At 41.9% G+C, this 25,866-nt stretch overlaps 1 protein-coding gene across 3 annotated transcripts in view; it reads right to left on the bottom strand.

Annotated features, from left to right (window-relative positions):
- Positions 1-4,643: 4,643 nt before the first annotated feature.
- LOC139647102 (myocyte-specific enhancer factor 2A-like) overlaps positions 4,644-25,866 on the bottom strand; it is an 81,681-nt gene continuing 60,458 nt past the window's right edge. For all 3 annotated transcript variants that reach the window (XM_071522948.1, XM_071522949.1, XM_071522950.1), the window contains 7 exons: positions 23,296-23,430; positions 20,111-20,339; positions 19,607-19,660; positions 15,758-15,918; positions 8,246-8,372; positions 6,815-6,905; positions 4,644-5,264 (listed from right to left, as the gene is read on the bottom strand). In XM_071522948.1, the coding sequence (XP_071379049.1) occupies positions 4,904-5,264; positions 6,815-6,905; positions 8,246-8,372; positions 15,758-15,918; positions 19,607-19,660; positions 20,111-20,339; positions 23,296-23,430 (1,158 nt within the window). In that variant the 3' untranslated portion in view covers positions 4,644-4,903. The remainder of the gene's footprint in view (positions 5,265-6,814; positions 6,906-8,245; positions 8,373-15,757; positions 15,919-19,606; positions 19,661-20,110; positions 20,340-23,295; positions 23,431-25,866) is intronic.

Below are 25,866 nucleotides of genomic sequence, written 5' to 3'. Positions count from 1 at the left end.
AACCTGTTAAGCCCTAGGGTGATGGGGTGGAGAGGGGGGGGGTTCGCCACGACAGACAAAAATAAATCAAGGATAACTCCACAACGATCAGGTCTACTGTATATGCATCACCTTGGCCTCTATGGATAGGTAAGAACTCAGAGAATTTACTCCCAGTAGTAAGTCAGTAAGCTTGTGAGTGTTACCATGCCAGAGTAAACTCAGATACACCAAAGGAGAAATTAAAATTTTTATCCTCGCCTTAAATGTATTCTAAATTAGACAGTGGATATCACCATGATGGCAATGATCCCATGCACAGAGACTGTACCAAAGTAGATAGAAATACAACAAAGTACATATATACATTCTACAAAGGTTTTAGTGAGGATAGGTCCAGGTGGCCTCTCCATTCTGGCCACTTGGATACCCAAAGTACCCAAAGTGTGCCAAATGGGTTTTTTACCTTTAATCATCAGATTCCACCTTTGTGCACAGTATAAAATCAATAAAATAATAATATGTAATAATAAAACAACTAAATTGCATCAAGGTCCGAATTGAACACGCAAAAAGGACATTTATCTATCACGCAGAGAGTCTGAAACTGGAGGCTCTTGTTACTCTCTCAGATTTGAAATCCATGATAGCTGATTACCTTCCAAGTCAATGTGTCTGCTTTGCTAACAAAACATAAACTGAGTCGCTCTGTGACGATCCTCTGGCTGGAAAACCTTTTAGGGCGGTTTCATGGGTGGGGGTCTGATTCAGGTGGTGGACTAAAACTCCACTCTGAATGGAGTTCTCTGTTTGGGGTGTGGTTTTTGATCCGGGCCTGGGCCTGATCCCTGTCCTGATTCCGTTACATTTTAATGTGATTGTGTATGTTTGTATCTAATTTTGTATGTATTACATTGTGTCATGTAACAACTGCTGCTAGCATTGCCATTTCTTGGACCAGGTCTCTCTTGAAAAAGAGATTGCATCTCAGTGAGACAACCTGGTAAAATAAAGGTAAAAAAAATAAATAAATAATGAAAAAAATAAAATGGGGCTTTTATAGGGAAACCGAGGCCCTATCCAAAATGTCCGGACTGCAGACTCGCGGACTGAGCCCTCGCGGACTATGGTTTACGTATGCTGACGCTGACTGTAGTGCTCAGCGTAACTACGTGAGTTTGCAAGGGCTCAGGGGTGCGGGACTGCATACAAGGGGCGAACGGGACAGGACCTCTCCCCTCGCTCGTTGCCGTGGATACCACCGGCGCGAAATAAACGTTAAACAATCGATCACTGAAGGGTGCAGAGCAGAGGAGTCCATTAGCCGTTGCGCGCTGATTACAGTCAATGCTGGGTGGATATATGCTTAGATGTTAATAACTTGCACAGGAAAACCCTCATTTACTCAAGTCAAAGTATAAAAGTACGTGGACTTAAATTGACTTAAAGTATAAAAGTAAAAGTCGTTCTCTAAAAAAGTCATTTCTGATGTTCTAAACTGCTTTTCTGTTGAGCGTTCCTCTGAATCCCAGATGAGAAAGAGTCTGCAGCTCAGATCATGAACCTGAACCCTAGCCGCTGAATTACGGTAATTCCAAAGGTGCTCTATACACACAAGATGACGCATTACAAGCTGCGCCAATGGTATGAAATTCTATACACTTCCCGTCTCCTAAGTGGGCGTGCCCCCCGTCCCCCCCCCCACCTCGTTTGGAAGTGTTGTGAACGTATTCGTAGTAACGAATAGTATTATTAAGCAAAGAAACACAAGTTTTATTTCAGTTTTAACTTTTAATTCATGGTTTCATGTATATGTCCTGTTTCAAGTATAATTTCTGTTTATCCACCTGGAACGGTCGGCAGCACTGCAGTGACACCAGACCGACGGGAGATATGATGATGTTGCCAGATCTGGTGAGAGTGACAGGTCAGAGACAGGTCTCCAACAAAGTTAATTTTCTCCTGATTTGTCCGTCTGAAAAATGCCATTTTAGTGTCAGAATGTTTGGACAATACGCGGCTTGTGAAAAATGGGTCCAATATTTACTTTGGTGACTACGGGGCGAAAGAATCGGTCATAATCTGTGCTCACGTTCACTTCTCCCATTGGAGTGAATAGACCCAGGACCTGCCGCTAGTCTCCTAAAGGGGCGGGGCAATGGCCAAACCCACGTGACACAGAGACAGGAAATGACTCGCAGTTGCGCCGTCTCGTTTCTAAACCGTCTCTGGTAATTCTCTATTTGTTCCCTCTCTCTTCTTCGTGTCCCTTTGCTGAACAAGCAGCCATTCACATTTGGCTCTTGATCAGCTGCTTCCGGATGTGTTTTTTTTTTTTTTTTTTTTTAGAAAATCAGTTGCTGATTTTCCCGAGACTAACGAGTCTGAAGTGAAAGAAAAAATTTAGTAAAGCAGTGGTTCTCAAAGTGGGGTCCGGGGACCCCCAGGGGTCCTTGAGGGGGTTCCAGGGGGTCCCCAGCAAAAAGGGGAATAATTTATTTTCACTATAATTCCATCCATGAGTAACACAATGACAGAATCTATGACTATTTTGTCATGGATTCCATACACTTTCTGTAATAAAACATCTGAAAGCAAAAATCTTATCAGATGGGGGACCCTGGGACAATATCTTATCAAATGGGGGTCCATGGTCTAATTTGTGTCAGTTTAAAGATCCTTGACGTGAAAAAGTTTGAAAACCACTGGAGTAAAGTACAGATACTTGAAAATCTGTAACAAAGTATCTTAACTTTATTACATCCCACCTCTGCTCACTGCTACACTGCGGTGTCCATGATGTCACGCAGAGCTTATCTATCTACTTAAAATCTGGTTAAGGTGTGATATATCACCCTGGCAGATGCAAGTCAGATAATATATAGTTACACCAAAAGTGATATATATTAAAGTTAGTATATACAAAACAACAAAGAAGTATATTTTTTTAATACATACACAACAAATGTCCATGGCTTTCAGTTTTAAATCAGTATCTGAATGAAATATTGTCTGCACACAATATAAAAACACACACAGTAACAACATAAAAAACAGCATACTGCTTTGGCTGATATAAATATGGGTTTTTCAAAGAAGAGTGATGGAGGTGACGGTGAGGGAGTATTGCTTTCAGGTTGGATTCAGTTCGTGATTCAAACCCTGAGAAGATGAGCAGTGAGGGCCCAGTCCCCTGTCAACTGCAGGACGTCCTGTGTTTGGCGTTGGCACCCAGTGGGAGACATCCAGCAACGCTACAACTCTTTACCACTCAAATCACACTGCAAAAAAAAAAGTCAATTTTAACGAGTCGTTTAGTCTCATATTCAGTCTTCAAATCGTATTTTTCGTAAACCAAGAGTAAATTCTGAATTCAGAATAAAAATGCCAGTGAGGTGAGATAACTCCACTTCTTTCCTGTGCAGTTTCACTTGTTTCAGGACTTTTCTAGAAATTAGTGAGAAGCAAGTCAGAATATGGCAGATCACTGCATTAATATCAAGGAAATGACACTTTATTCTACAAAATTATTGAAACAAGTTGATTTGAATTGGAAACAAGTGAAATGAGCTAACCCCACTGGCAGATTTTTTCACTTATTATAAGAAAATGATGATTGGTAACACTTTGCAATAAGGGTCACTAAGTTAAGGGTTAGTTAATGCTTAATAAGCATTAACTAACCCTTAATTAACAGTTAACTAATGTGTCTGGTAATCATTTACTAATAGTGTTCATGTTAACTAAGGTATTAATTTATACATTATTTAGTAGTCATCTTTATAAACTATTAAATAATGTATAAATGAATACCTTAGTTAACATGAACACCATTAGTAAATGATTACCAGACACATTAGTTAACTGTTAATTAAGGGTTAGTTAATGCTTAATAAGCATTAACTAACCCTTATTAAGCATTAACTAACCCTTAACTTAGTGACCCTTATTGTAAAGTGTTACCTGATGATTTTAGGACTCAATAATAGACTAAATGACTTGTTAAGACAGATTTTTTGCAGTGCATGGAGTGACAAGATCGACAGAGAACAGTAACGTCCTGTTTTTCCATCCTTCTGTGCGCTGTATCCCGCTGAATGTAAAAGTGCTAGCACCACAATATCAGTCCGTGTTGCTAAGCTGCGTTCGATTTTAATAGGACGGATCTCATACCTCAAAGTACCACTGAACATTGCTGAAAGTTGACGAAAAACGGATCCGACACAAGACTTTTCAGACCAAAGATGCTCACCCCTTCTGAAAAATCTAAAATAACAATGCTAATTATAAGAACAATAAGAGCAGATCTATAAAATCAACACTTCATTTGCATAACGGTGGTGTCCTTCCTGCGTTCGCCCCGTTGGCGTGTGTTGACCTGACTGCTGTCGTCATGTGACTGTATGCATTTTATAAATAAGGGTGGCGTGACGTTTCAAATGGGCCACACCCACAAAGTGTGCTGCAAGTGTTATGATCCACATTTCTATGGACAAAACAAAAAAAATCAACATTTTCTGTGGTTGCTTTTTCTGTGTTCTGATCATTTATGTGAAATGCACATGTATATGGTGTAAAAAGAACTGCATTCTCATAAAAACAAAAAAAATTCTGGAAGTCGCAAAACGCTAACAAGCTAACAAACTTCCGCGCAAACTTCAAGAGTCACGAGTCATGTTGGCATTTTGAGACTTCAACTAAAAAACATTTTAATGATCTCGCTGTTGTTTGACAGCCATGAAAAGGTCACGACAAATTATTTGCACCATATACATTTCACATAAATGATTAGAAAATATTAAAAAAAAGCAACCACAGACAATGTCGATTTTATTGTTTCGCTCAGAGAAACTGAATAGGGGTTTTCGCAATTGTACCGCACTTTGCAGGCGTGGCCTCTATGCCGCGTCATCGCCATTCTTATCTATGTCACCCAGCTGTCCATTCGCATCCGTTTGACCGTCGGACTCTCCCTGCCCTCTGAGCGGCCAGCGCCCCCCAGAGGAGGCGAGTGGAAGTCCGGCCGCTGCTGCTGCTGCTGCTGCTGCTGCTCCTCCCGGTCGCTCCCCCCTTCATAGGAGCTGCAGGAGGAGCTGACGCTGTCCGCCGGAGACCTCCCCATCTCCGCCCTGGAGGAGGAAGACTGAGGATGAGGAGGAAGAGGCAGGGGAGGAGCCTGGGTCATGTAACCCGACTGGCCGAAGCGGTCGCGGGGCGGGGAGATGGGCTCGGCTTTGATGTTGACGTTGTGGTTGGTGTTGATGGAGAGGCTGGAGCTCACGGACCTGCTGACAGAAGGAGAGAGGGAGAGGATGGTTTCAGGCGGGGTTTTTTTTCAAATTATTTATTTTATTTAGCACAAAAGTAGTTCATACAAAATACCCATAATATATACCAACAAAAGCAAATACACAAGTGATCAAAAAACATAATGAAGAGCATGTGCAAGGATAGGCAATATAGAGATATATATATAGGCAACTCAGAAACAAAACCCAAACAAGAGTTAAAAAAAACAATAAAATAAATAAAATAGTACTGATAAATGAATGGGAGTAGAAAGTAAGTAAAGAGAGAAGGCAGAAAAAGATTTAAAAAAACACAAAAAAAAACAATGGAAATAAATATTTTAATATAACATATTGTGTGCATTCACACCGCCACCTAGTGGTGAAACTGGTCTGCGGAAGTCCTTTCATGTACTACCAGAAACGTCAGCTGATATCGAATGATGTTGATGATGTTGAAATTGCTTTATTTCCTGTGGAAAAGTTGGCTGGAGCTCAGCTACTGGGTGACATCATCTATCAGAAACCAATCACGCACTGGTGTTGCACTATGTCCTGCCTATTGCTGTAACACTATTGGTCCTAGAGCAGAAAATGTATCGGACAGTAGCACAGCAATGTGGTTGCTGGTCCTGTGAATGCACTCTGAGGTCATAACCCTTAACCCATAATGCATTTCTGTTGTTGCAAAATATGTGCAGAGTTTCACACCAGTATCATTTGCGTCAAACATGTAGATTTGGGATTACACTGCAATATATTTTCAATTTGATTCACTGATGAAACGTTTCCAACGAATCCATTATTGCTGCATCATTGTGTTGAAAATTTCCATGGAGAGTAAAAAATTAACATTGCAATATGAATTTCCATGGAGAGTAATAATTCAACACAATGAATTTGATTTACAGGTAAGGTAAGGTTTGTTCATTAACATTAAGACTGACAAAAGCCTATAATTAAGTTCCTCCACATTCATGGACCCCTAATTCAGTACACATTAGGGCCACGGACCCCCATTTGATGAGATTTTGTCTCTCGGACCCAAATCTGATATGATTTTGTCCAGAATTCCATGACTATCTGTATTGTAGGTAGAGAGATAACAGAGAAACTATGATCAAACTAGTCATTCTTCCACATTCTCTAATTAACCCTTCATCAATTTGCTGGGGATCCCCTGGAACCCCCTCAAGGACCCCTGGTGGTCTCCTGACCCCACGTTGAGAACCACTGATCTAGAGCATGCGTCTAGAATGGCGCCTTTTTTCCACAACTAGTTCATAGGATCATATCCCCTCTCGCATGCCATCCACATCTACAATATCGAGGACAGCTTTGAACTGAATTGTTTGACTGTATTTGACTTGTGTTTGACTGTGTTTGACTTGCTTATTTTGTGGTGAGATATTTTTTATAATCCCCTTGGTCTTCTAATCTCATCCCTGCATTCAAATGAGTAATTTCAATCTTTTCCTTGTGTTCTTTCACTGTTGTATTATATCATCAAAACCTGTTAGCAGGCACTGAGAGAGACAGATTCTTACCCCAGTGAAGCTAGCTGGTTTTGTTGCCATGCTGTCAGGCGGCCTGCAGGGGAGCTGAAGCCCGAAAGCTCAGGACTGTTCAGGGTGTAATCTGAGGGAAGACAAAAAGACATGCACAGCGAGTCGATATTGGCCTTTTATAAAAAGCTGAATATTGACCAATCATGTTGTCCACCTAAAACATGATGGAGGCTCCTCCTTGATCACACTTCAGGGGTGTCAGTTTGTAAAACCTGCAGTGAAACCTGCCTCACCCTGAACCTAGGGAGCTGCTAACCCACCGACAACAATTTAATTAGTACAACTTTTAATTTTTGTGTCCCATGATGATCTAAATGCTGTTTAGCATTTAAATGCTGTTTCAGTTTTTCCCTCCCACACAAGAGTAAAACTTGGAGGAAACAGGAATACTTGGGGATAATTTGGGGGATCTATTTTTTTTTTTTGCATAAAATGGTCAGATTTAAAAATACTGAATAGCAATACAAAGTATCAGCTATTGGCAGCTTCAATGCAAAAATATCGGTGCTGCCAGGGTGTCCTGGTGGCTCCGAGGTCTAAGGCGTGTACCATGTAAACGTGACATCCTGGGTTCAAATCCAGCCCAGGACATTTGTCGCATGTCATGCCTGTTTCTCTGTCCCTGTCAAGTTTGAACTATCTAATAAATCCCCCCCAAAAAAATGGTACTGACCTTCAAAACCTATATCAGTCTCACCAACAAAAATGCTAAGGATGTATGCACTCGCAGTAAGGTGCTTTGGATTATATGGCAAATGCTATGTATCTATTATTCCTGTTGGAATTTAGTTTCAGGGGTGCAAGGTTCATGAAACTCACTCAATGTCCTTTCACCTTTCAATAGACCCTTTTCGCAAACATGGCTGCCGTACTTCTGCAGGGTATAGATTGGTTCTCACCATTGTCAGGCATGTTAAAAAGCAAACTTTTTGTCTCTTCTGACTCTGTCTGTGATCACTTTACAGAAACAGCAAGATCTGTCAGTGACAACACTTGTATTGTGTTGTACATTATGTTGAAACACGAAATAAGTGATCACAGACAGAGTCGGGCCACAGAAAGTTGTCTTTTTAACATTGCTGCCAATGGTGAGAACCGAGCTATACCCTACAACAACGAAGCAGAAGTACGTCAGCCATGTTTGTGAAAAGGGTTGAACAAAGCAAGCAAAAAGAGAAATAGAAAAACAGCAGTGATACGCCAAGAATATCTTAGTTCATAAAGGTCAGTGAAAAGCACTGTTACCCTGCTGGGCCTTCAGCTGAGCTACTAGGTAGGTAGGTAGGTATTTCACTAAAAGTTGTGGAAGAGAGAACTACAACAGTGACAGTCTGAGCTATGAATAGCAGAGTTCACTATCTCCCCTCTCTGCTGCTCTCAATAACAACAATACAAATAATATTCAGGTACCGTTGCTGTAGGCAGAGCTGATGCCGGTGTAGACCAGACTCTGGTGAGGCAGACTGGGGGTGGTGATGGAGACCACTGGGGTGGACAGAGGCTGGCTGGACTGACTGCTGCTCAGCCTCTGGTTACTCTGAAAATAGATAATAATAAAAATAGGAACTTAGTCTACTAGGGTTATTCAATCAATTTACTTCGATTTCCTCCCTCTCTATCTCGTTCTGTGCTTAGACTGTAGTTAGGGCCGGGCAGCTCTGCTGCCGGTCCCTCTTGTATTTCCCAGTCTTCATTTGAGATAGAAAAATTACCTTATTTTTCCCACTTATCTTTAATGTATTCTGTGGTATGAGATTTTTTTGATATAAGTCCTTTATACAATTCAGATATGACACCCTTGTTTGAATCTTTCTGATAGGCACTAATAATTATTTTTAATATTGGGTCATTTAAATCAGTTTCATTTTTAATAGTATGTTCGAAATAGTGGCGTACCTGGAGGTATCTATAAAAATCTTGTTTTTCTAGACCATATTCTTCTCTCAGGGTTTGAAAATATTTTAATTGTCCCTTTTCCGTTAATGTATAAAATGTTGTAATTCCTTTTGTTACCCAAGATTTAAATCTGTGGTCCATCATATTAGGTTTGAAATCAGAATCATAAGCACACCGACAGATTATTTGTAATTTATTATGTAGTTTATATTCTTCTCTAGTCATATCCCAAATTTTCAATTGGCTCTTGATCCAGGGATTTTGCACACAGTCTATAAATCCTCTTAAATTATTGTCACCTATTAGTGCCTGAATTGGAGGATTATGGAGAGTTCAATGTCTTTCCACCTTGCATGAAAAGTCGGGTTACACAGATTTATCAAGGGTTTAATCTGGGCTGCGTAAAAATAATCCTTAAAATGGGGAAGTGCCAATCCTCCTTCTTTCTTTGAGAGTTGTAAAATTTTGCATTTAACCCTGGGCCCTCTTGTATTTCCCATTGTTCTTCTTCTTTTTCTTCTTCTTTTTCCGAGGAAATCTAACTTCCCATGAAAATAAACCAAACTTTGCACATAGGTCCAGTCCCATGCCAAACTTCCTCAACTGGCATTGGGGGCCAACAGTCCTGATGGTGGCGCTACAGCAACCGTCTAAAGTTGAAAACTTTGACAATCCTTTAAAAATCAGCTGTACGTGCTACGGCTTTGCAACTTCAACTATATCTCCCTCCACCTTTTTTGCTCATTTGACACCAAACTTGCTACACTGCATCTTCAGACTGTCCTCCACAAACGATCCAGCCAGATTTTTGAATTATCAAAAATTGAGCCCAGAGTGCATCAAAATGTTTTACTGTAAACGGTACTGTAAACAGCTACTGCGAATTCTTGCTAAATAAATCTCCAGTGTTCATGAAAATAAACGACAAAATTTTGGTGTGAAGGATAGGTGAAGTGTGGTAAATTTCATAATTGTATCTCAAAAACTGAATTTTTGACAGTATTTTGAATTCTGCCCTCATGTAAACTATTGCAGTCAATGGAAATAGAGCATCTTTAAACATCAGTTTCACTTATGGAGCAATCCATCTTTGTAAAAAATAAATTACAGACATCTCTATGCTGTCTAGATGAAGTACACAAATTCTCAGAATTTTGTCTTGATAACTGAATTTGTGACACTAGTTTGAAATCTACCTTTACATGCATGGACAGTTGTTATCCTGCACCCATGGCTAAGTTCTAGTATGAAGCCACCTCTAGTTTTCCCACTTCTCAGGAAGCTCAACTTGATCACAACTTGCCATTGGTGGCAAAGGATGTGAGTTCAAGCCCCGGGTGATGCAGAATGAACATGTTTATGCCTACTCAGGCATTGTGCTGTGTGGATTAGAGACTCATGATTTCAAAGATGTTTTAATGATAATTATGGTCACGGCAGTTCTGCTGATGGACCCTCATGTATTTCTCATTCATCCTCTTCTTCTTCTTCCTCCTCCTCCTCTTCTTCCTCTTCCTCCTCAAAATGCCCGGCCCCGACTCTGCTGCACAGCAGCTATAATTATACAGGGAATTTCCAGTTTAGCATGGCGTGTGATGCCTCTTTCCACCACAAGATGTCAGTATAAATTCATCAAAAACGTCAGCTTGTACCATGGTGTGTTTTTGCAAAGGGTGACATTGGGGTCATGAGCAGTAGTTCATTCCATTTAAAAGAAAATTCCATCTGCAGATACTCTTCCACTGATAGATATCATCAATCTGTGATAATTAATGCATTCCTGGAGTTATTCTGTGATGTGAAGTCTTGTAATTTACCTATTTGCCTCATCTACTTCAGTTAGTGATTTCCTACATTTCCCAGAATGACAGAATGACACAACCCCCAGAGATCCAGCTGGGTTTTTCCTGTAGGTGGAGGGAGTGATAACGGTACCGGTAGTAACGGTAAGAGAGCAACAGTTTCCAGTTGAGAGCCATGCCCCACTCAAAACACATGTCTTGTGGTTGCATTGCATTCTGGTCTATTGAGGCTACTGTGGGTGGAGAAATTGGTCACTCTGCCTCTTCCCACGACAGATTTCTCCATGTGTGATTGTTGAGCACCAAGAATGGTCTAAAAAGTCTAGACAGAAGCCCTTGATCTTTGATTCTGAAGGATGATGTGATGTGACGGGACGGGACGGGACGGGACGGGACGGGACGCTATGTCGATGTTTCTCCACTTACCGATGGGAATAAGAAGAATATACCACCACACAACAAAATGGACCCACTAACAGCAGTTTTTTAACAGTGTAAAGTTTTTTAGGGAGGGAGTTTCCTGCAGAATAAGATACTGACACACGGTAGAGGACAACAGGACTGAGTGTAAAGGGACAGTAGAACACATGCAACATTAATCTGAACTGGTTGCTATGAGATGGCTGTTTTTTCTGTGTTCAATGGCTGTGGTATACAGGTGCAGGTAGAGGTTCAGTGTCTTGCTCAAGAACACTTGGGACTGGACACATGCCTGTAAAACCTGTGACCTTCCAGTTGCGGGATTTTTTTTTTTTACCACAAGTCAACCAGAAATTTACCAACCACGCAAGATGATGTCACTGGACAAACCCCTACCTGACTCACCAAAATTAGTTTACTTGTAGGGTTCATCACTACCTTGGGTTAGGGTTAACATACCTTCAATTCTTTAAAAAGGATATTCAATTTGGTTTAATTTTGTCCTATCAATCATTTTGTAAGAGTAGGCATTGTGTATTTCAAATGGCGGTGATCTCAGTCTGCAGCGGAACTTTGATTATTGCCATAAAATGCTGATTTGCTTAACTGAATGTTTTAACAATGACAACAATCAACCAACTACAAATACCAGCAGGCAATTCATTCTGAATCAATAACACCTCAAATTAAATGATAAACCAAAATGTACACATAAAACAAAGAAACACTAACTGCTTGGGTAGTAAATCTACTTGTAATTAAAAGTGGTGAGGTCTATTAAACTTGACACATTTCTAACAGTAATTATAAGTCCTGTGTTGTTCCTCTCTGGTCTGTTGGCGTTCCAGTCAGATAACGTCAGCAAGGCAGAGTCACTGACATCACCCTGAATGAAGTCATTCACTGCTGAACACACACACACACACTCACGCATGCACACACACACACACACACACACATACACACACACACACACACACAAAGAAACGCACACAAGCAAACGCATATATAAAATGATATATAGCAAAAGACATGTATGTGCACATATGCACTCTAAGACACACACACACCCATAAATGCACATGCACACTCAGACAGACAGACACACACACAAGCAAACGTATATATAACTGGATATATTGCAAAAGACATGTATGCGCACATATGCACACTAAGACACACACACCCATTAATGCATGTGTATGCTCAGACACACACACATAAGCACATATGCACCCTCAGACACACACACACACACATATGCACTCACTGACAGAGGCACACATGACAAAACTGACCTGCTGATACCCAAAACAGTTCTGATGACTGGAAAGATATTATTTGGTTGTGATACATTATTAGACATAGGAACGGACAATATATTATTTGGCCAATGTGATAAATTATTAGGCCTAGGTCACCAAACTATGAGCTTAGAGGGAACATTGTTCCTGAAAGCTCCCTGTTATGATTTTTTTTTTTTTTTTTTTTCTCCGATTTGGCTTACAAATACATTTCTGGCCATTTTTGCTTGATCTTTGCTCTCCATTATAATGATAAAAACTACAAGATCAAATTTGGACTACCACCCCCTGCCATACCCAGTAGACACCCATGGCTGGCAGCACGCAACTACAGATCCAGTCAGTAACTGAGTGTTTGTCAAAGGCTTTGTTCACACTGCAACTGAACTTGTCCTGATTCTGATTTTTTTGCGTCCCATGTTACGCAGATCCAATGTGTTCTTATCCGTGTGCAAAAAGCTGAACGGAGTTGCATTTACAATCAGAATTTGTCCACGTTCCCATGACAGTAAGTAAAATCTACATCATTCACCAGACAGTTGTCATAATTTTGTCAGCTGTGTTGTGGCTGATCCAGCGTCAGCATCGAGGACAACAAGACAAAACAATGAAATGCAAGAAAGACAAATAGTCGACTTGATTGGTATTTGGGGAGACGGCTCAATTCGGGTAAACTGGAAAGCAAGGCACATACTGTAACTGAATTGTGTTGGAATCAAAAACAAATGTGACATTGTTTGTTATTGTTGCACACATCTTTTTGCAAATCCAAATAAGTACAGTATGTCAGTCAGGATTCACACACTTCTATACTCCTATATCAAACCCATGAGAAAAAGATTTTCAATACATCTTATCGGGTCTTTATTGAGCATTATCTACTCAACTCTAAAGAACAGGTCCCCATTGACTTCAGTTGTTTTGGAGAAGGCTGCTACCAAGTTGTGCTGGCAACCTCCCTGTGTGTTATATGGACTAACAAATTTCCCCTGTGTTTCATTTGGCATGAGGGTGAGTAGATGATGACAGAATTTTCATTTTTGGGTGAACTATTCCTTTAAATGAAAAAAAAAGTTCTATTACTGTGAGAGTTAAATGTTATCTTTCAATCTTCATACCTTAGCTGCAAATTTTCACACAACTCACAAAATCCTCTTCTCATTCAGAAAGAACTATTCCATCTACTCATGAGGAAAATCTCCTTTGGTTTCTTGGTTGCATACTATTGGAAATACATATACATACATATACAAGGTGACATGGATTATGGCTGATATCTGCACTTTTACATGTGTTGTTGGGCGGCAGGGTGGCTCTGGGTTTAGAGAAATCCTCTTGTAACTGAAAGGTCAAAGGTGCAATCCTTACAACAGCCAATGTGTCCATCAATATTTTGAACTGTAGTGTCCATGTGCAAGACACTGAACACCTACCTGCTCAGTCATTGGAAGTTGCTCAAGACAAGAGCATCAGCTAAATGACTAAACGGTAAATGATCTGTTCTTTTTTAGACAACTGAAACTATACATCCATATCCTTTTTGTTGTGTCGGGCCATCTACGTAATTTTCCATTTTACCATGAACCCACCAATGGGAACAAGTCTGTTTCTTATTTTTTTGGTGAAGTAGCACGACTACAAGCACTACAAGCCTTCTCGGCATCCATCTTTTCTTCTTACTGTACTTCTGCCACGCCCACTGCATTCACATTACAAAACAACCCAAGTTTTTGTGTTGTTCAATCTTAAAATATCGTGATAATGTTCCGCCAAAATATCGCGATATAAGAAATTATCGCCAGGATTTTATTTTATTTTTTTCAATAATTATTATTAACAACAGAAATTTTAGAAATCATTCATCAATCAATCAATCAGAAAATGGACAGAAATTTTGATGTGTAGATTTCTGTCCATTTTCAGATCAATCAGTGTGGCTGCCCCCTTAAGTGTAAAATGTAAAAATCCCCTGTATCCCACAGCCAGTGAAGCGATGGAGCTGCCTGGTCATCACAAAAAAAACCAAAAAAAACAAAACAACCAGCCTCCATCTCTGTTGTCGTGCTACTCGTTACACCATGTTTGATCATAGTGTGGGAGGGAAAGGCAGCAGTAACAGAGTTAAGGGCAAATCAATATCTCCAATAACTCAGCGCAGAGCATACTGGAGGCTGCTGCAGGACGCGGAGCTGGAGGAGGCAGAGAAGACTCAGAGAGCTCTGACCTCTCCTCCTACACCACAGACAGTTCGCTAAACCCTAAATGTCTTGTGCCGTGCTCTTTTCCAGGGCTTGTTTGGGCCACAGCTTGAATTGCATACATTTAAGAGTAGGCTTAGGCAGATATTCGATATTATTGAATATTGCGATATTTGCCATGGCACCATGTGTTGTTTAGATAACAACTGTACAAGCTTTTAAATTTATAAGCCTATAATCTACTAGTGGTAGGATAGTACAAAATTTTTAAAACATTTTCTTTTTAATTTTCCACAATCTGGAAATAGTAGGAATGAGCAAATGATACCAAATGGCCATTGTTTCCTCCAATGCTTGAATAGTAAGATCACATGTCTAGGCTGTTAATAATAATTATTGAAGAAAACCCCCAAAAAACAAAGCAAAACAAAAACGCAATAATATCGTGTATCGCAATATTTTGACAGAACACGATCACGACAATTAAATTTTGGATATCACCCAAGCCTATTTAAGAGTGAATAACACAAAAACGATTTTGTCCAAACAAAAGATTTTGGTACCGAAATTGTTTTAAAATACTTTTGGCATCTTATATCATATCACCTTGACTTTGCAGCTGGACGAGTTTGTAGAGTTCAGATTTTTACTTCCCATTACTTTGAACATATTTTTGTTTGTGAACATATTCAACCACAGATCCTGCTACTGTGATTTTCAATGGACTGTGGGTCCAACGTTTTAGAACATCATTTTGCCAAATAGCATTTTTATTGTTAGAAGAGCGGCGGGATACCATTTAGGAGAGATAATTCCTGTTTGGGAGACCGGATCTATGTTTATTTTTAAATACTAATTTTAGTGTAAAGCAAGAATAGAAATGCAAAATGATGAAGGACCCAGGACTGCTTTATTGTCTTAAAAACGGGATATGTAGTTGAATCAAACATATCAAATGTAAGTTTTCAGGCTATTTTTGTGGCCTCATTCAAATGAATGGGTAAAAATCCGAATGCTACAAACTTGTCCAGCTGCATCCGGTCTTGGTGATTATTCTGGTTTTTATGGTGGTCAAGTGCCAAATAACCCTTATGTTAAAATTAAATATAATATTGCTTAAAGAGGACATTTAAAAGACAATATGGAATACGTGTTTAATTATATTGTTTGTACATTGTATTATATTATATTATAGAATGACATTCACTCCCCAACCTATTTTCAAACCCTCCAACCTCCCAAACAGCCCCATAGCACCCCCTCTTCCCCTCCTTCAAGAACACACCGGACACACACACTCACCTGTGTTTGCATCACCCCTTTGCTGGATGGAGGGATGACCACTCGGAGGTCTGCCTTGCGGCTGGTGGGGACGAGGCTGCTCCCCGGAGGAGGAGGAGGAGATTTGGTCGGTATGATCTTCCCCAGGCTGCTCCCACCGGGCGCACCCACAAAACCGTTCACTGGACCCAGAGAGAGAGAGTGACACAGGGACACATGAGGAGCGGAAGGCAAGAGATACCCCATTTCCCCTTAGGGATTGATTGACTGACAGATGGAGTATGGAGTGTGTGTGCTTGTGTGTGTGTGTGTGTGCAAAAGGAGGTCAATTTGTCCAGTCATCACTTCAGTAGGACTATAGGTTAAGGTAAGGGTTAAGGAGTTAGTTTAGGGTTATATTTAGGCTTAGGGCTTGGGTTTAGAGCCAAGTGCAGAATTAGGACTAGGTTTAGGTTAGGGTGAGGATTAAGGTGACAGCACAACAGCGGCAGAGCGGCAGTCTGCATGGCAAGCTAGACAGAGAGTGAGTATGTGTCATTTAAAAGGCTAGACATTAAGGTCTGCATATGATGACTGGTTAACTTGTAAAGGCGTGTTGCAGAGTTATCCAATCAGCTGAAGCCAGTGAGTTTCCTGACTGAGCGTGCATTGCTCATTGTCCCCCACCAAAGGGGGGATTATGGATCAGTCTCCGTCCGTTAGTTAGTTAGTTAGTTAGTTAGTTCGTTAGTTCGCTAGTTAGTCACACTGTAATGTTGACTTTGTGCCGCTAGGGGGCGGCATTGACAATGAATGGGGACTCAGTGGTAAAGCAGGTCATACAGTTTAAGTTATCATAGGTAACATAACAGTCTACACACGCTACACACTTGGAGACATCAGACTGGGTTGATGTGTTGAAGTGAGAGTCAGTGGAGAATATTTGGGCAAACCTCTAACCACAAGACACTGTAGTTATTGTACAGTTGTTGGACTGTTGTACTGTTATTGCATCATCACTGCACTACCACTGTGCCTCAGTGTTGACTACTTATATCATTTTACCACTTACCTACTGTGCAATACCATATATCACTTATCATTTAGCATTTATATTATTCATAACACTCATGCTCCTGGTATTGTATGTTATATTGTATTATAAATTGTATTGTAGTGTACATTGTGTAATATACAGATTGTATTTATTGCGTATTGTAGTTCTTATATTTTGTACTGTATTGAGTAAAAACAGGACAATTACAGTTACTACATTTCAAGATATAACTTGTAAGCCTAATTCTGAGGAGAGTAGGCAACAGAAATATATGGTCAATCTGTCCTTTCATTGTCCCATACAAAAATGCTTATACAATTTCACTCATATTTCAAGTTCACTCAGCAATCACTGACTGACCCAAGGGTGGAACTACATCACTGGTGGGGGACAACATGTTTACTATTTGCTTGTTTTAGGATTTTATTTAGGTTTAAGGTTAAGATTGGAATTAGGATTAGATTTAGATTCGGGTAAGAGTGGAGGTTAGGCATGTAGTGGTGAGGGTATAGGTTATGCTTAGAGGTTAAAGAGTGAGCGTAGCCAGTGAAGGTCCTCATAACTACAGCGAGATAAATGTGTGCAACACAATTAGCCTGTGTGTCCAACAAGAACCTCCCTTTCCTTCCTTTCCCTTTCCTGCCCTCTTTGTCTTTTATTTTCAGTAGAAAGGAGTTCTACACTTCAAAAACGTTTTCAAATGTTTCCTCGCAACAGCAGGAGCCATGCCCAGCACTTCCCACGATGCATCAGTTTTGTTCTGCTAGCTAAAACGGGGGGGGGGACTTGGGGTTACAGTCCCATGTGTTAGATCCATTAAATCAACCCATCCACCACCAGGCTCTGGATGCACTGCTATATATTATACAAGAGATACTAATGAATAATTTATCCTTTTTCACTATTGCCGTTACATAATGGCAGCATCCATACGAGACAAGCTGTTCTGGGAGGGAGAGCAGGAAGATGACAGGGAGGGCAGTCTGGAGTGAGGACAGTCTGCAAGGAGGACAGTCTGGACTCTGGAGGGAGGACAGTCTGGAGGAAGGATGGTCTGCAAGGACAGTCTAGAGGGAAGACAGACTGTAGGGAGGGAGGGACAGTCTCTAGGGTTGAAAGTCTGGAAGAAGTACAGTGCAAGGAGGACAGTCTTCAGGGACAGCAGTCTGGAGGGAGGTCAGTCTACAGAGAGGACAGTCTATGTGGAGGACGGTCTGGAAGGAAAGTCTGGAGGGAGGACAGCCTATGTGGAGGACAGTCTGGAGGGAGGAGAGTCTGGAGGGAGAACGGTCTGGAGGGAGGACAGTCTGTGGGGAGGACAGTCTGGAGGGAAAGTCTGGAGGGAGGACAGCCTATGTGGAGGACAGTCTGTGAGGAGGACAGACTGGAGGGAGGACAGTCTGGAGGGAGGACAATCTGGAAGGACAGTTTAGAGGGAAGCCTGTAGTGAGGGAGGGACAGTCTCTAGGGTTGAAAGTCTGGAAGAACAGCTCAAGGACAGTCTTCAGGGATAGCAGTCTGGAGGGAGGACAGTCGGGAGGGAGGACAGTCTAAAAGACAAAAAGTAGTTGACATGACCCAGTAAAGAATGAGCTTGTGCGTCCAGAGATGGTGGATTGGTGGATTCACCAATCAAAGCATGGACATCCCTGTTGGCCTTTAAGATGAAACTGTTCAGAGGTTTTGCTGAGGGGGGTCAGGAATGGGAACTTCAAGCCGATGGATCCGCGGGGCTTCCGGAAGCTCCGGGTCTCACGCTCCACCTCCCTCTCCTTTTTTTTGTTTTGTTTTGTTGCAGAGGGTTCCAGCAGGCAGAGTCCTGTCTTCCATGTTACCACTATCTGCCATATTGATTAGCTTCACGCTGTTCAGTCTCAGCAACTGGTCTGGGAACTAGTTTTCTCTTGTGTTAGAGTGAGCGGGTTTTCTAACAGTCACTAGGCAGTTATTAACAGATATGAGTTTTTTTTCCCATATCAACCTTGAAGATGAATGGCAGAACGCGGTGGTGGCCTGTCAATGGAGGCGGCCATCTTGTCATCGCAGAGACGAGACATGACAAGCCGATTTGAACGGCTGAATCTAGAACTCCGTTGGAGCCACATGAGGCCGGAGGCACCCTAAATGCTTCAAAGAAAGGTCACAAAGAAAACTACATAAAAGCTTTTCCCTGTCTGCCACGGGAGAGAGAGGGAGAAGAGAGAGAGACAGAAAGAGAGAGAAGAGAGAGAGAGAGAGAGAGAGGTTATGGCAGGTAAACCCCCACCAGGGAGGATGCTGGGTACAGAGTGTGTGTAGTCCAGAGCCTAAGGGCATTCTGGGGTTTGTATGAAGCAGTATGATGGGTGCAGGCGGACAGGAGGTTCAAGAGACTGTCAGCCTGCATCCTGTCTGTCTAGATCAGCCTGAGGAGGGGGGGAGAGGAGAGGAGAGGAGAGGAGAGGAGAGGAGAGGAGAGGAGAGGAGAGGAGAGGAGAGGAGACTTCTCATTCCTCATTCTAACCTGTAGCTTTCTCCCTAGGCCACATTCAAGAAGCCAATAGCATGTAGGAATTGTGTTGAATTAAAGAAAGCATGTTTGTACTCGAATATGAAAAGACATTTTATCCCGGAACTATTTTTCTCTGCCGCACCACAGACTGGTGTGGGGTGAATTCGGTCCTTACTGGCGGAGTAATCTAGTTTTGGACAGTCGGGTCAGGGTTTGGTAGAAGACTGTCCACACAGGCAACGGGAGCTCGCAGTTTCAACTGACGGCTGACTCAGGATATTGTCTGTGGGTCTATGGTCTATGTGTGTGTGTGTGTGTGTGTGTGTGTTTCTCAAATACTTACCAACTGATCCAGATCCATTCTGCAGAGCCAGATCAGCGCCGCCCTGCAGGCCACCTGAGGGAAGACACACACACGCACACACACACACACACACACACACACACACACACACACACACACACAGCTTGTCATTTTATGCATGTTGTTTTTTTGTTTAGAGGTGAGTTTTTTTTATCAGCCTTGTTTCATCTTTGATTTTTTGCACCTTCTCAAATTCGTCATATTCTCCTTTTTCTCATTTTCATCATCTCCCCACTGTCACTTCTCTGCTGTTTTATCATTTTGTACATACAATTTTTCTCACTGTTAATAATAATAATAATTATTAACATTTGTATAGCACACAAAGTGCTATACAAGTGAGTACAGAAAGGAGTAAAAAGCAAAAAGCATAAAAGTAAACCATAAAAGTCAGCTTCATGGTTTGTCTGTGACAGCAGAGGTTTTCTGTCAAATTAGTTGTCACTCTCAAGATGACACACACCCACACACACACACACACACCTGTGTTTCCAGTGCTGGGGGGTCGTTGTGGAGAGGCTATGCTCCTGTGGAAGTGTGTGTGGGGTGAGGAGAGGATCCCGCTGTCAGTGAGGGCCGCTGTGGCTGCAGCCAGAGCCTGGGAGGTCCCACCTCCCCCTCCTCCTCCTCCTCCTCCTCCTCCTGCACCGGGGCTGTAGGCCATGCTGCCTGGGGCCACATGCATGAAGTTCTGCTGAGGAAGGCCTGTTGACTAGAGAGGCAGGGACAGATAGAGGCATGGAAACATGAGCTTTCCCCAAAACCAGAATATGATGCGATACTTAAAGCAGTAATCCCTACAAATATTGTTTTCAGCTCATGGTTATCTCAAGCCTACCATCTTTACATTCATTTAGATCTGCACACGACTCAGTCAACCCTGTTTCCGTGTTGTTGGTTTTTTTTTCTGTCAAATGTTTTTTATTTGAGCATGTTGACATATATACACATACATGAGCACATATATCCATACAAATATACAGGCAATTAGACCGGAATATGCCCCCCAAAGATGCCAATTTCAGTTCACAAGTGTAAGATAATGAGTGAGAGGTGACCACACCTTGTCAAAATATGGGAGCTTGTCCATAAGAGTGTACCTTATCCTTTCTAAATGGAGTGTGTTTGTAAGGTCGCTACGCCACATCTTTGTAGCGGGGGCTTCTTTCTTTTTCCAATGCGTGAGAAGCAACTTCCTTGCAATGATGAGACTATAGGATAGGAAACATTGCTGAGCGTTGGTTCATTTTATAGCATCATCAGATACTCCTAGAGTAACAACGGGTGGGTCTGGTTCTAACTGGATTTGAAGGATCTTCGATAGTAATTTTTTTGTTTAGTTTAGTTTAGTTTATTTGCACTTTTTTCATCACATGAAAATAAAACAAGCCCACAAACAAGTTTACTCATTCACAACACTGACAGCAAACACAATTTACTGCATTTCAATTCACTGTCACTGGATAAAGTATAGATCACAAAATATAATGATGAACCAACAAAAAAGATACAAAACACAGTAAGAGAGAAGCTTATCCCACGTTTGGAAACATACATCATGCTAACATTGCCTTCAACTCAACAAATTTAAAACTGGTAAACAATGGCTGTTTGTAATGCTGGTGATCTAAGAATTTAAATCAATTCTACTGCTCTGTCCTCATTCTAATTCACTGTGGAAAAGAGTGTCAGCTAAATGCCTCAAATGTGAAATGTAAATGTAATTCAACATGCGATGTTATCACAAAGACTGTGGCATTATAAACACCATTTCAGCATATTTTGCCCCCATTATTTTGAATATTCTAATATTCTACCGCTGTGTTGTGTTTTCTACCCCACTGTCAGCAAACTAATACATAATTGAGGAGTTGTGTTCCAAACGAGTCCACTCTGTTCCAAAACAACTTCCACAAAGCCCACTCTTCCACAATGCTTACTGGCATGAAAGTAAAGCACAGTATGGTATTAGTTTGGTATGGTGTCACACTGGAGATCGATAAGCTCCAGTCGCATGTTTGGTGGTGCTTTTTTGTAGTCGTAGGAGAGAGGGTATGACAAAAAAAAAATCCAATCCATCCAATTTGCCATCATTTTTTTTTATTTTTTTTTTATCACACACAGATTAGCCACTGCAGGGGTAAAGCTCCCACAGAGTTAGACTATACCACTGGTCGAGCAAGCATCACTCACTATGAGGTGAGAGAGCACCGTTTGGTGTTAGGAGTTAGGTGTCTGATCACTGTCTGACTGACTGATTGATGCATTCATTCCTCAAATTTGATGGTTGCTGGCAATACAGAGATGTCTCATGTTTTCCTCTGCCAGTGAGCCAGATTGACAGCGCTCTGACCCACTGAGAATGGTGGGAACACCAAGGGGGGCCAATCACCTTTCAGGGCGGGCGGATGCCACCTAATTGCCCCCTCCCTTGGTATATAAGGGCTTCGTGTCTGCAGTAGCCTATTGTTTTATTGTGCAATGACAAAGATTATATTAAACAACAGTCCTCTGCATTTTATAAGCAGGTTACACAGGTGTAAGGTACTGTGTGCGACTGTATGTAGGCTACAGTGGACAGACATTTGAGTTGAAGATTATACCTGCAATAAGCGACATCACACCTTATAACCAATCCTGAAACTAATGTGTGCTATGTGGAGATTTTACTGAGACATAATGATAAAAACCATATCCACACAGCAGCCAGCAGTGTTGGTGTTTTCACCTCTTTTTCTAAAGCTTGTTGTCAAATTCCGCACCAGAACGAAGCTCGTCCTGGTCCACTCAGTAGCTTTTCATTCCTCTAAAACTAGCTTGGCACCTCCGCCGCTGTTTGAAAGCGGTGCTCAGCCCCTCCCATTCTCGTAACGGCGGAATCGATGAAGCGAGCGAGTAAACTTGTTAAACTAGTGAACTTGCTACCTACCTCTTCACTTGTCATTGTGAGACATGTGACCTTCAGCGGGAGAAAGTTCTGGTAAAGCGAGACTGCTAACCGGCGAGACTTCTCCGCTAGTAAGTTTAGCTTAGCTATTAGAATTTATCCTTCAATTTGTCCTTCGTAGGCCTCCGTAGTGCAGTGGCTTTGCTGTGTGTTATTTACAAATGTGTTGCCATTTCTGTCGCCCTCTAGTGGTCAGAACATTTTGTTTATTGCAGCTTTCGAGTACAGTAAAATCTGTATATAGTTGAGGGCGTGACGTGAAAATATTTCCTGAATGGATACTCCTGTGTTTCCTTTGATAATGGTCCTATGACAGAGACAGTGAAGTATATTTTGTTTCCTACAGTTTTGAGAGCAGCAAGATGCTGGGTTCAAATCTGGACCTGGACCTTTGTCGCATGTCATCCCCCTCTTTCTCACCCAACCTTTCCAGTCTCTCTTCACTATCACCTATCAAATAACGGCAAAATGTCTTGTGAAACCTTGTGGAGATGTCCTTGAGCCGGGCACTGAACCCCTGCTTGTTCCAGTGAAGCTGTTCAGTGGCCAACAGCAGAAGACTGTGGTTATACTGGGCGGCTCCCAGTGTGAATGTGTGGAACTGTATGAATGTGAAGCAGGGTGGGGCTGATAAAGAGCATGGTGCTCAGTCCACTTTTCTTGGATAAAAGTTAGAAGCCAAACAGTCATGTTGAAGAATGACTTATACAATGCAACTCACCATTTTATGACTCCTCATCATATTGTCAAACTCCTCGTTAATCTTCTTGTATTTCTCCTCGGTGTGGGGGGTAAGGACATAGGAGGCCTCAGGGTCGGGGCTGTCGCAGCCTCTGTGCTCCTTCTTGTTCAGGGCCTGTGGAGGAAATCATCACAGAGAACAGGAATTAACACTACAAACCCCTGGGGCACGTTCAATCTGAAAAGGGTGTGCACCATTTTGCTACGGGTTTCCGGGTTGAACGTCATGTTTCCTCGAAACGGTGTGAAACGGTGTGCAACGGGCTTTGAGGTACGTTGTCTCTCGTTTGGTGGGTGTGTCAGAGGTGTTACCCAATCAGCAGCGACGTGTATATAAACCCCGCCGTATTAAAAAGGCAGTGCGCACAATGGATCCAACAAAAGTCCTTTACTAATGCGTCCGCTGCAGCTTGTTGTCTGCAACAACTGAACTAATTAGAAGACATGTTTGTATCTTTTGCTGTATGTACCATTGTGGAGTGACGCTTTCATAAACTTTTCTACTCCACTCTACTCCTCTAAATATATAATGGTTAATATTACAATATCATATCACAACAACAGTGATCAGCAATAATGATAGGCCTAATACTCATAATAAAATAATTAGCTCTTACAGATCGTAACACAGTCTTGAAGGTAAGAAGTGGATTATCCTTCACCTGAAATGTTTGCCTTGTCATCCTGAAATGCAAATGAGGCAAATGTTGGATCACTATAATTAATTAGGAAGCACAGTTTCCACAAACCCCTTCACTCCATTGGGATGTTCTCTGCTATTCTGGACGGCAAGGGCAGTGACTGTAACATCGAGCGTATTTTGTAGTGTTAAACACGTATTTAAACCGATTTCATCAGGCTCTCAAAAATTTTATTACATTTTCGTTATTACTGTGACGGCCCTCCCCCTCTGCCTGTTGACTGGCTGTCTTGTTTCCCTTCAGGGGAGGTTATTGGCAGAGTGGGCCAGGTCGTCAGCCAACTCATATCACCTGGGTAGCTGGGGCTCCTGGGGTATATAAGCTGTTGTGATAGCTTAATGGCTCTCTCTTTTCTTTTCTCTTCCTTCTCCTCACTATGTTTGGTCCCAGGTCTCCACCAGCCATGTGGGGCAAGGCCGGCATTTATTTTGCACCTTTCAACACGCACACACACTACACTTCATTCATCCATACACTGCAGACATCACTGATGGTTTACATTCATTCCCACTGATGCTTTTTGGTTTGTTTTAGGTTTATTTGAGTTTAATTAAGTTAAAATAAATTACTTTTTGTATTTAAATTCATGTGTGGACTCCCTCTTTGTCACATACTAGACCCGGGTTGTGACAAATTGGGGGCTCGTCCGGGATTTGAACCCGGGACCTCTTCCACCTTTCCACCCCGCTTCCACTCAACTCAGCAACCTTGGATCCTTAGGAGCAAATTAAGAGAGAGAAAGAAGACAAGATAGACCTGCAGAGCATAAGAATAGATGTACATCAGGAGAACAAACAAGCACTAGCACAACTAGGGCAGACGAGAAAGTGCATCCGCTATTACGTTCTCTGTACCCTTGATATGGCGAATTTCCAAATTGTAAGGCTGTAGAAATAATGCCCACCTCATCAGCCTCTGGTTTGGGTTTTGTAGCGATCGCAAGAACGTAAGAGGATTGTGATCTGTATGGACCACAAGTGGGGTTACACCTGACCCCAAATACACATCAAAGTGTTGCAAAGCCCATATTAATGACAGTGCCTCCTTCTCGATAACAGAATAATTAAGCTGGTAGGTATTAAACTTCCTAGAGAAAAATGCAACAGGTTTTTCGACCCCCTGTTCCCCTGCTTGCAAGAGGACAGCACCTGCCCCCACATTGGAAGCATCCACCTGCAAGGAAAACAACTCATTCAAACGCGGAGCAGCCAGCACTGGTGCTGAACACAACAGGGCCTTCACATTCTCAAACGCCGTTCGACATCTGTCAGACCAGATATACTTGGCCTGTTTTTTCAACAACGCTGTCAATGGCTCCACAACTGACGAGAAGTTTCTACAAAAGCTTCGGTAATATCCCACCATCCCCAAAAAGCGCATTAGCTCTTTTTTTGTAGTTGGAGGCGGATAGTGGACTATTGCTGCAACCTTATCCTGTACCATGCGCACGCTGCCCTGACCGACCACCTTGCCCAAATAGGTGACCGTGGCCCTTGCAAATTCACATTTTGCCAAATTGATAGTCAACTGCGCCCAGACCAATTTGTCAAACAACGCTCGAATACGCTGAACATGCTCAGACCATGTGTCACTGTAAATTACCACATCGTCAAGGTAAACTGCACAGCCATCCAGACCAGCCACAACCCGGTTCATCAGGCGCTGAAATGTTGCGGGCGCGTTGCGGAGGCCAAAGGGCATAACAGTATACCTGTACAGACCAGAAGGTGTGATAAACGCACAAATCTCCTGTGCTCTTTTAGACAGTGGGACCTGCCAATAACCTTTTAGAAGGTCAAATTTACTCACGTAAGTTGCCGAGCCCACTTGATCTATACAGTCTTCCATGC

Source organism: Centroberyx affinis, unplaced genomic scaffold (genome assembly GCF_046629955.1).
Source record: "Centroberyx affinis isolate AG114_WGS23_722 - 3 ecotype Tasmania unplaced genomic scaffold, CSIRO-AGI_Caff_v1 ptg001047l_1, whole genome shotgun sequence".
NCBI lineage: Eukaryota > Metazoa > Chordata > Actinopteri > Beryciformes > Berycidae > Centroberyx > Centroberyx affinis.
The sequence above is the reverse complement of the archived record's forward strand: the minus strand, read 5'-3'. Positions and strand labels throughout refer to the sequence as shown.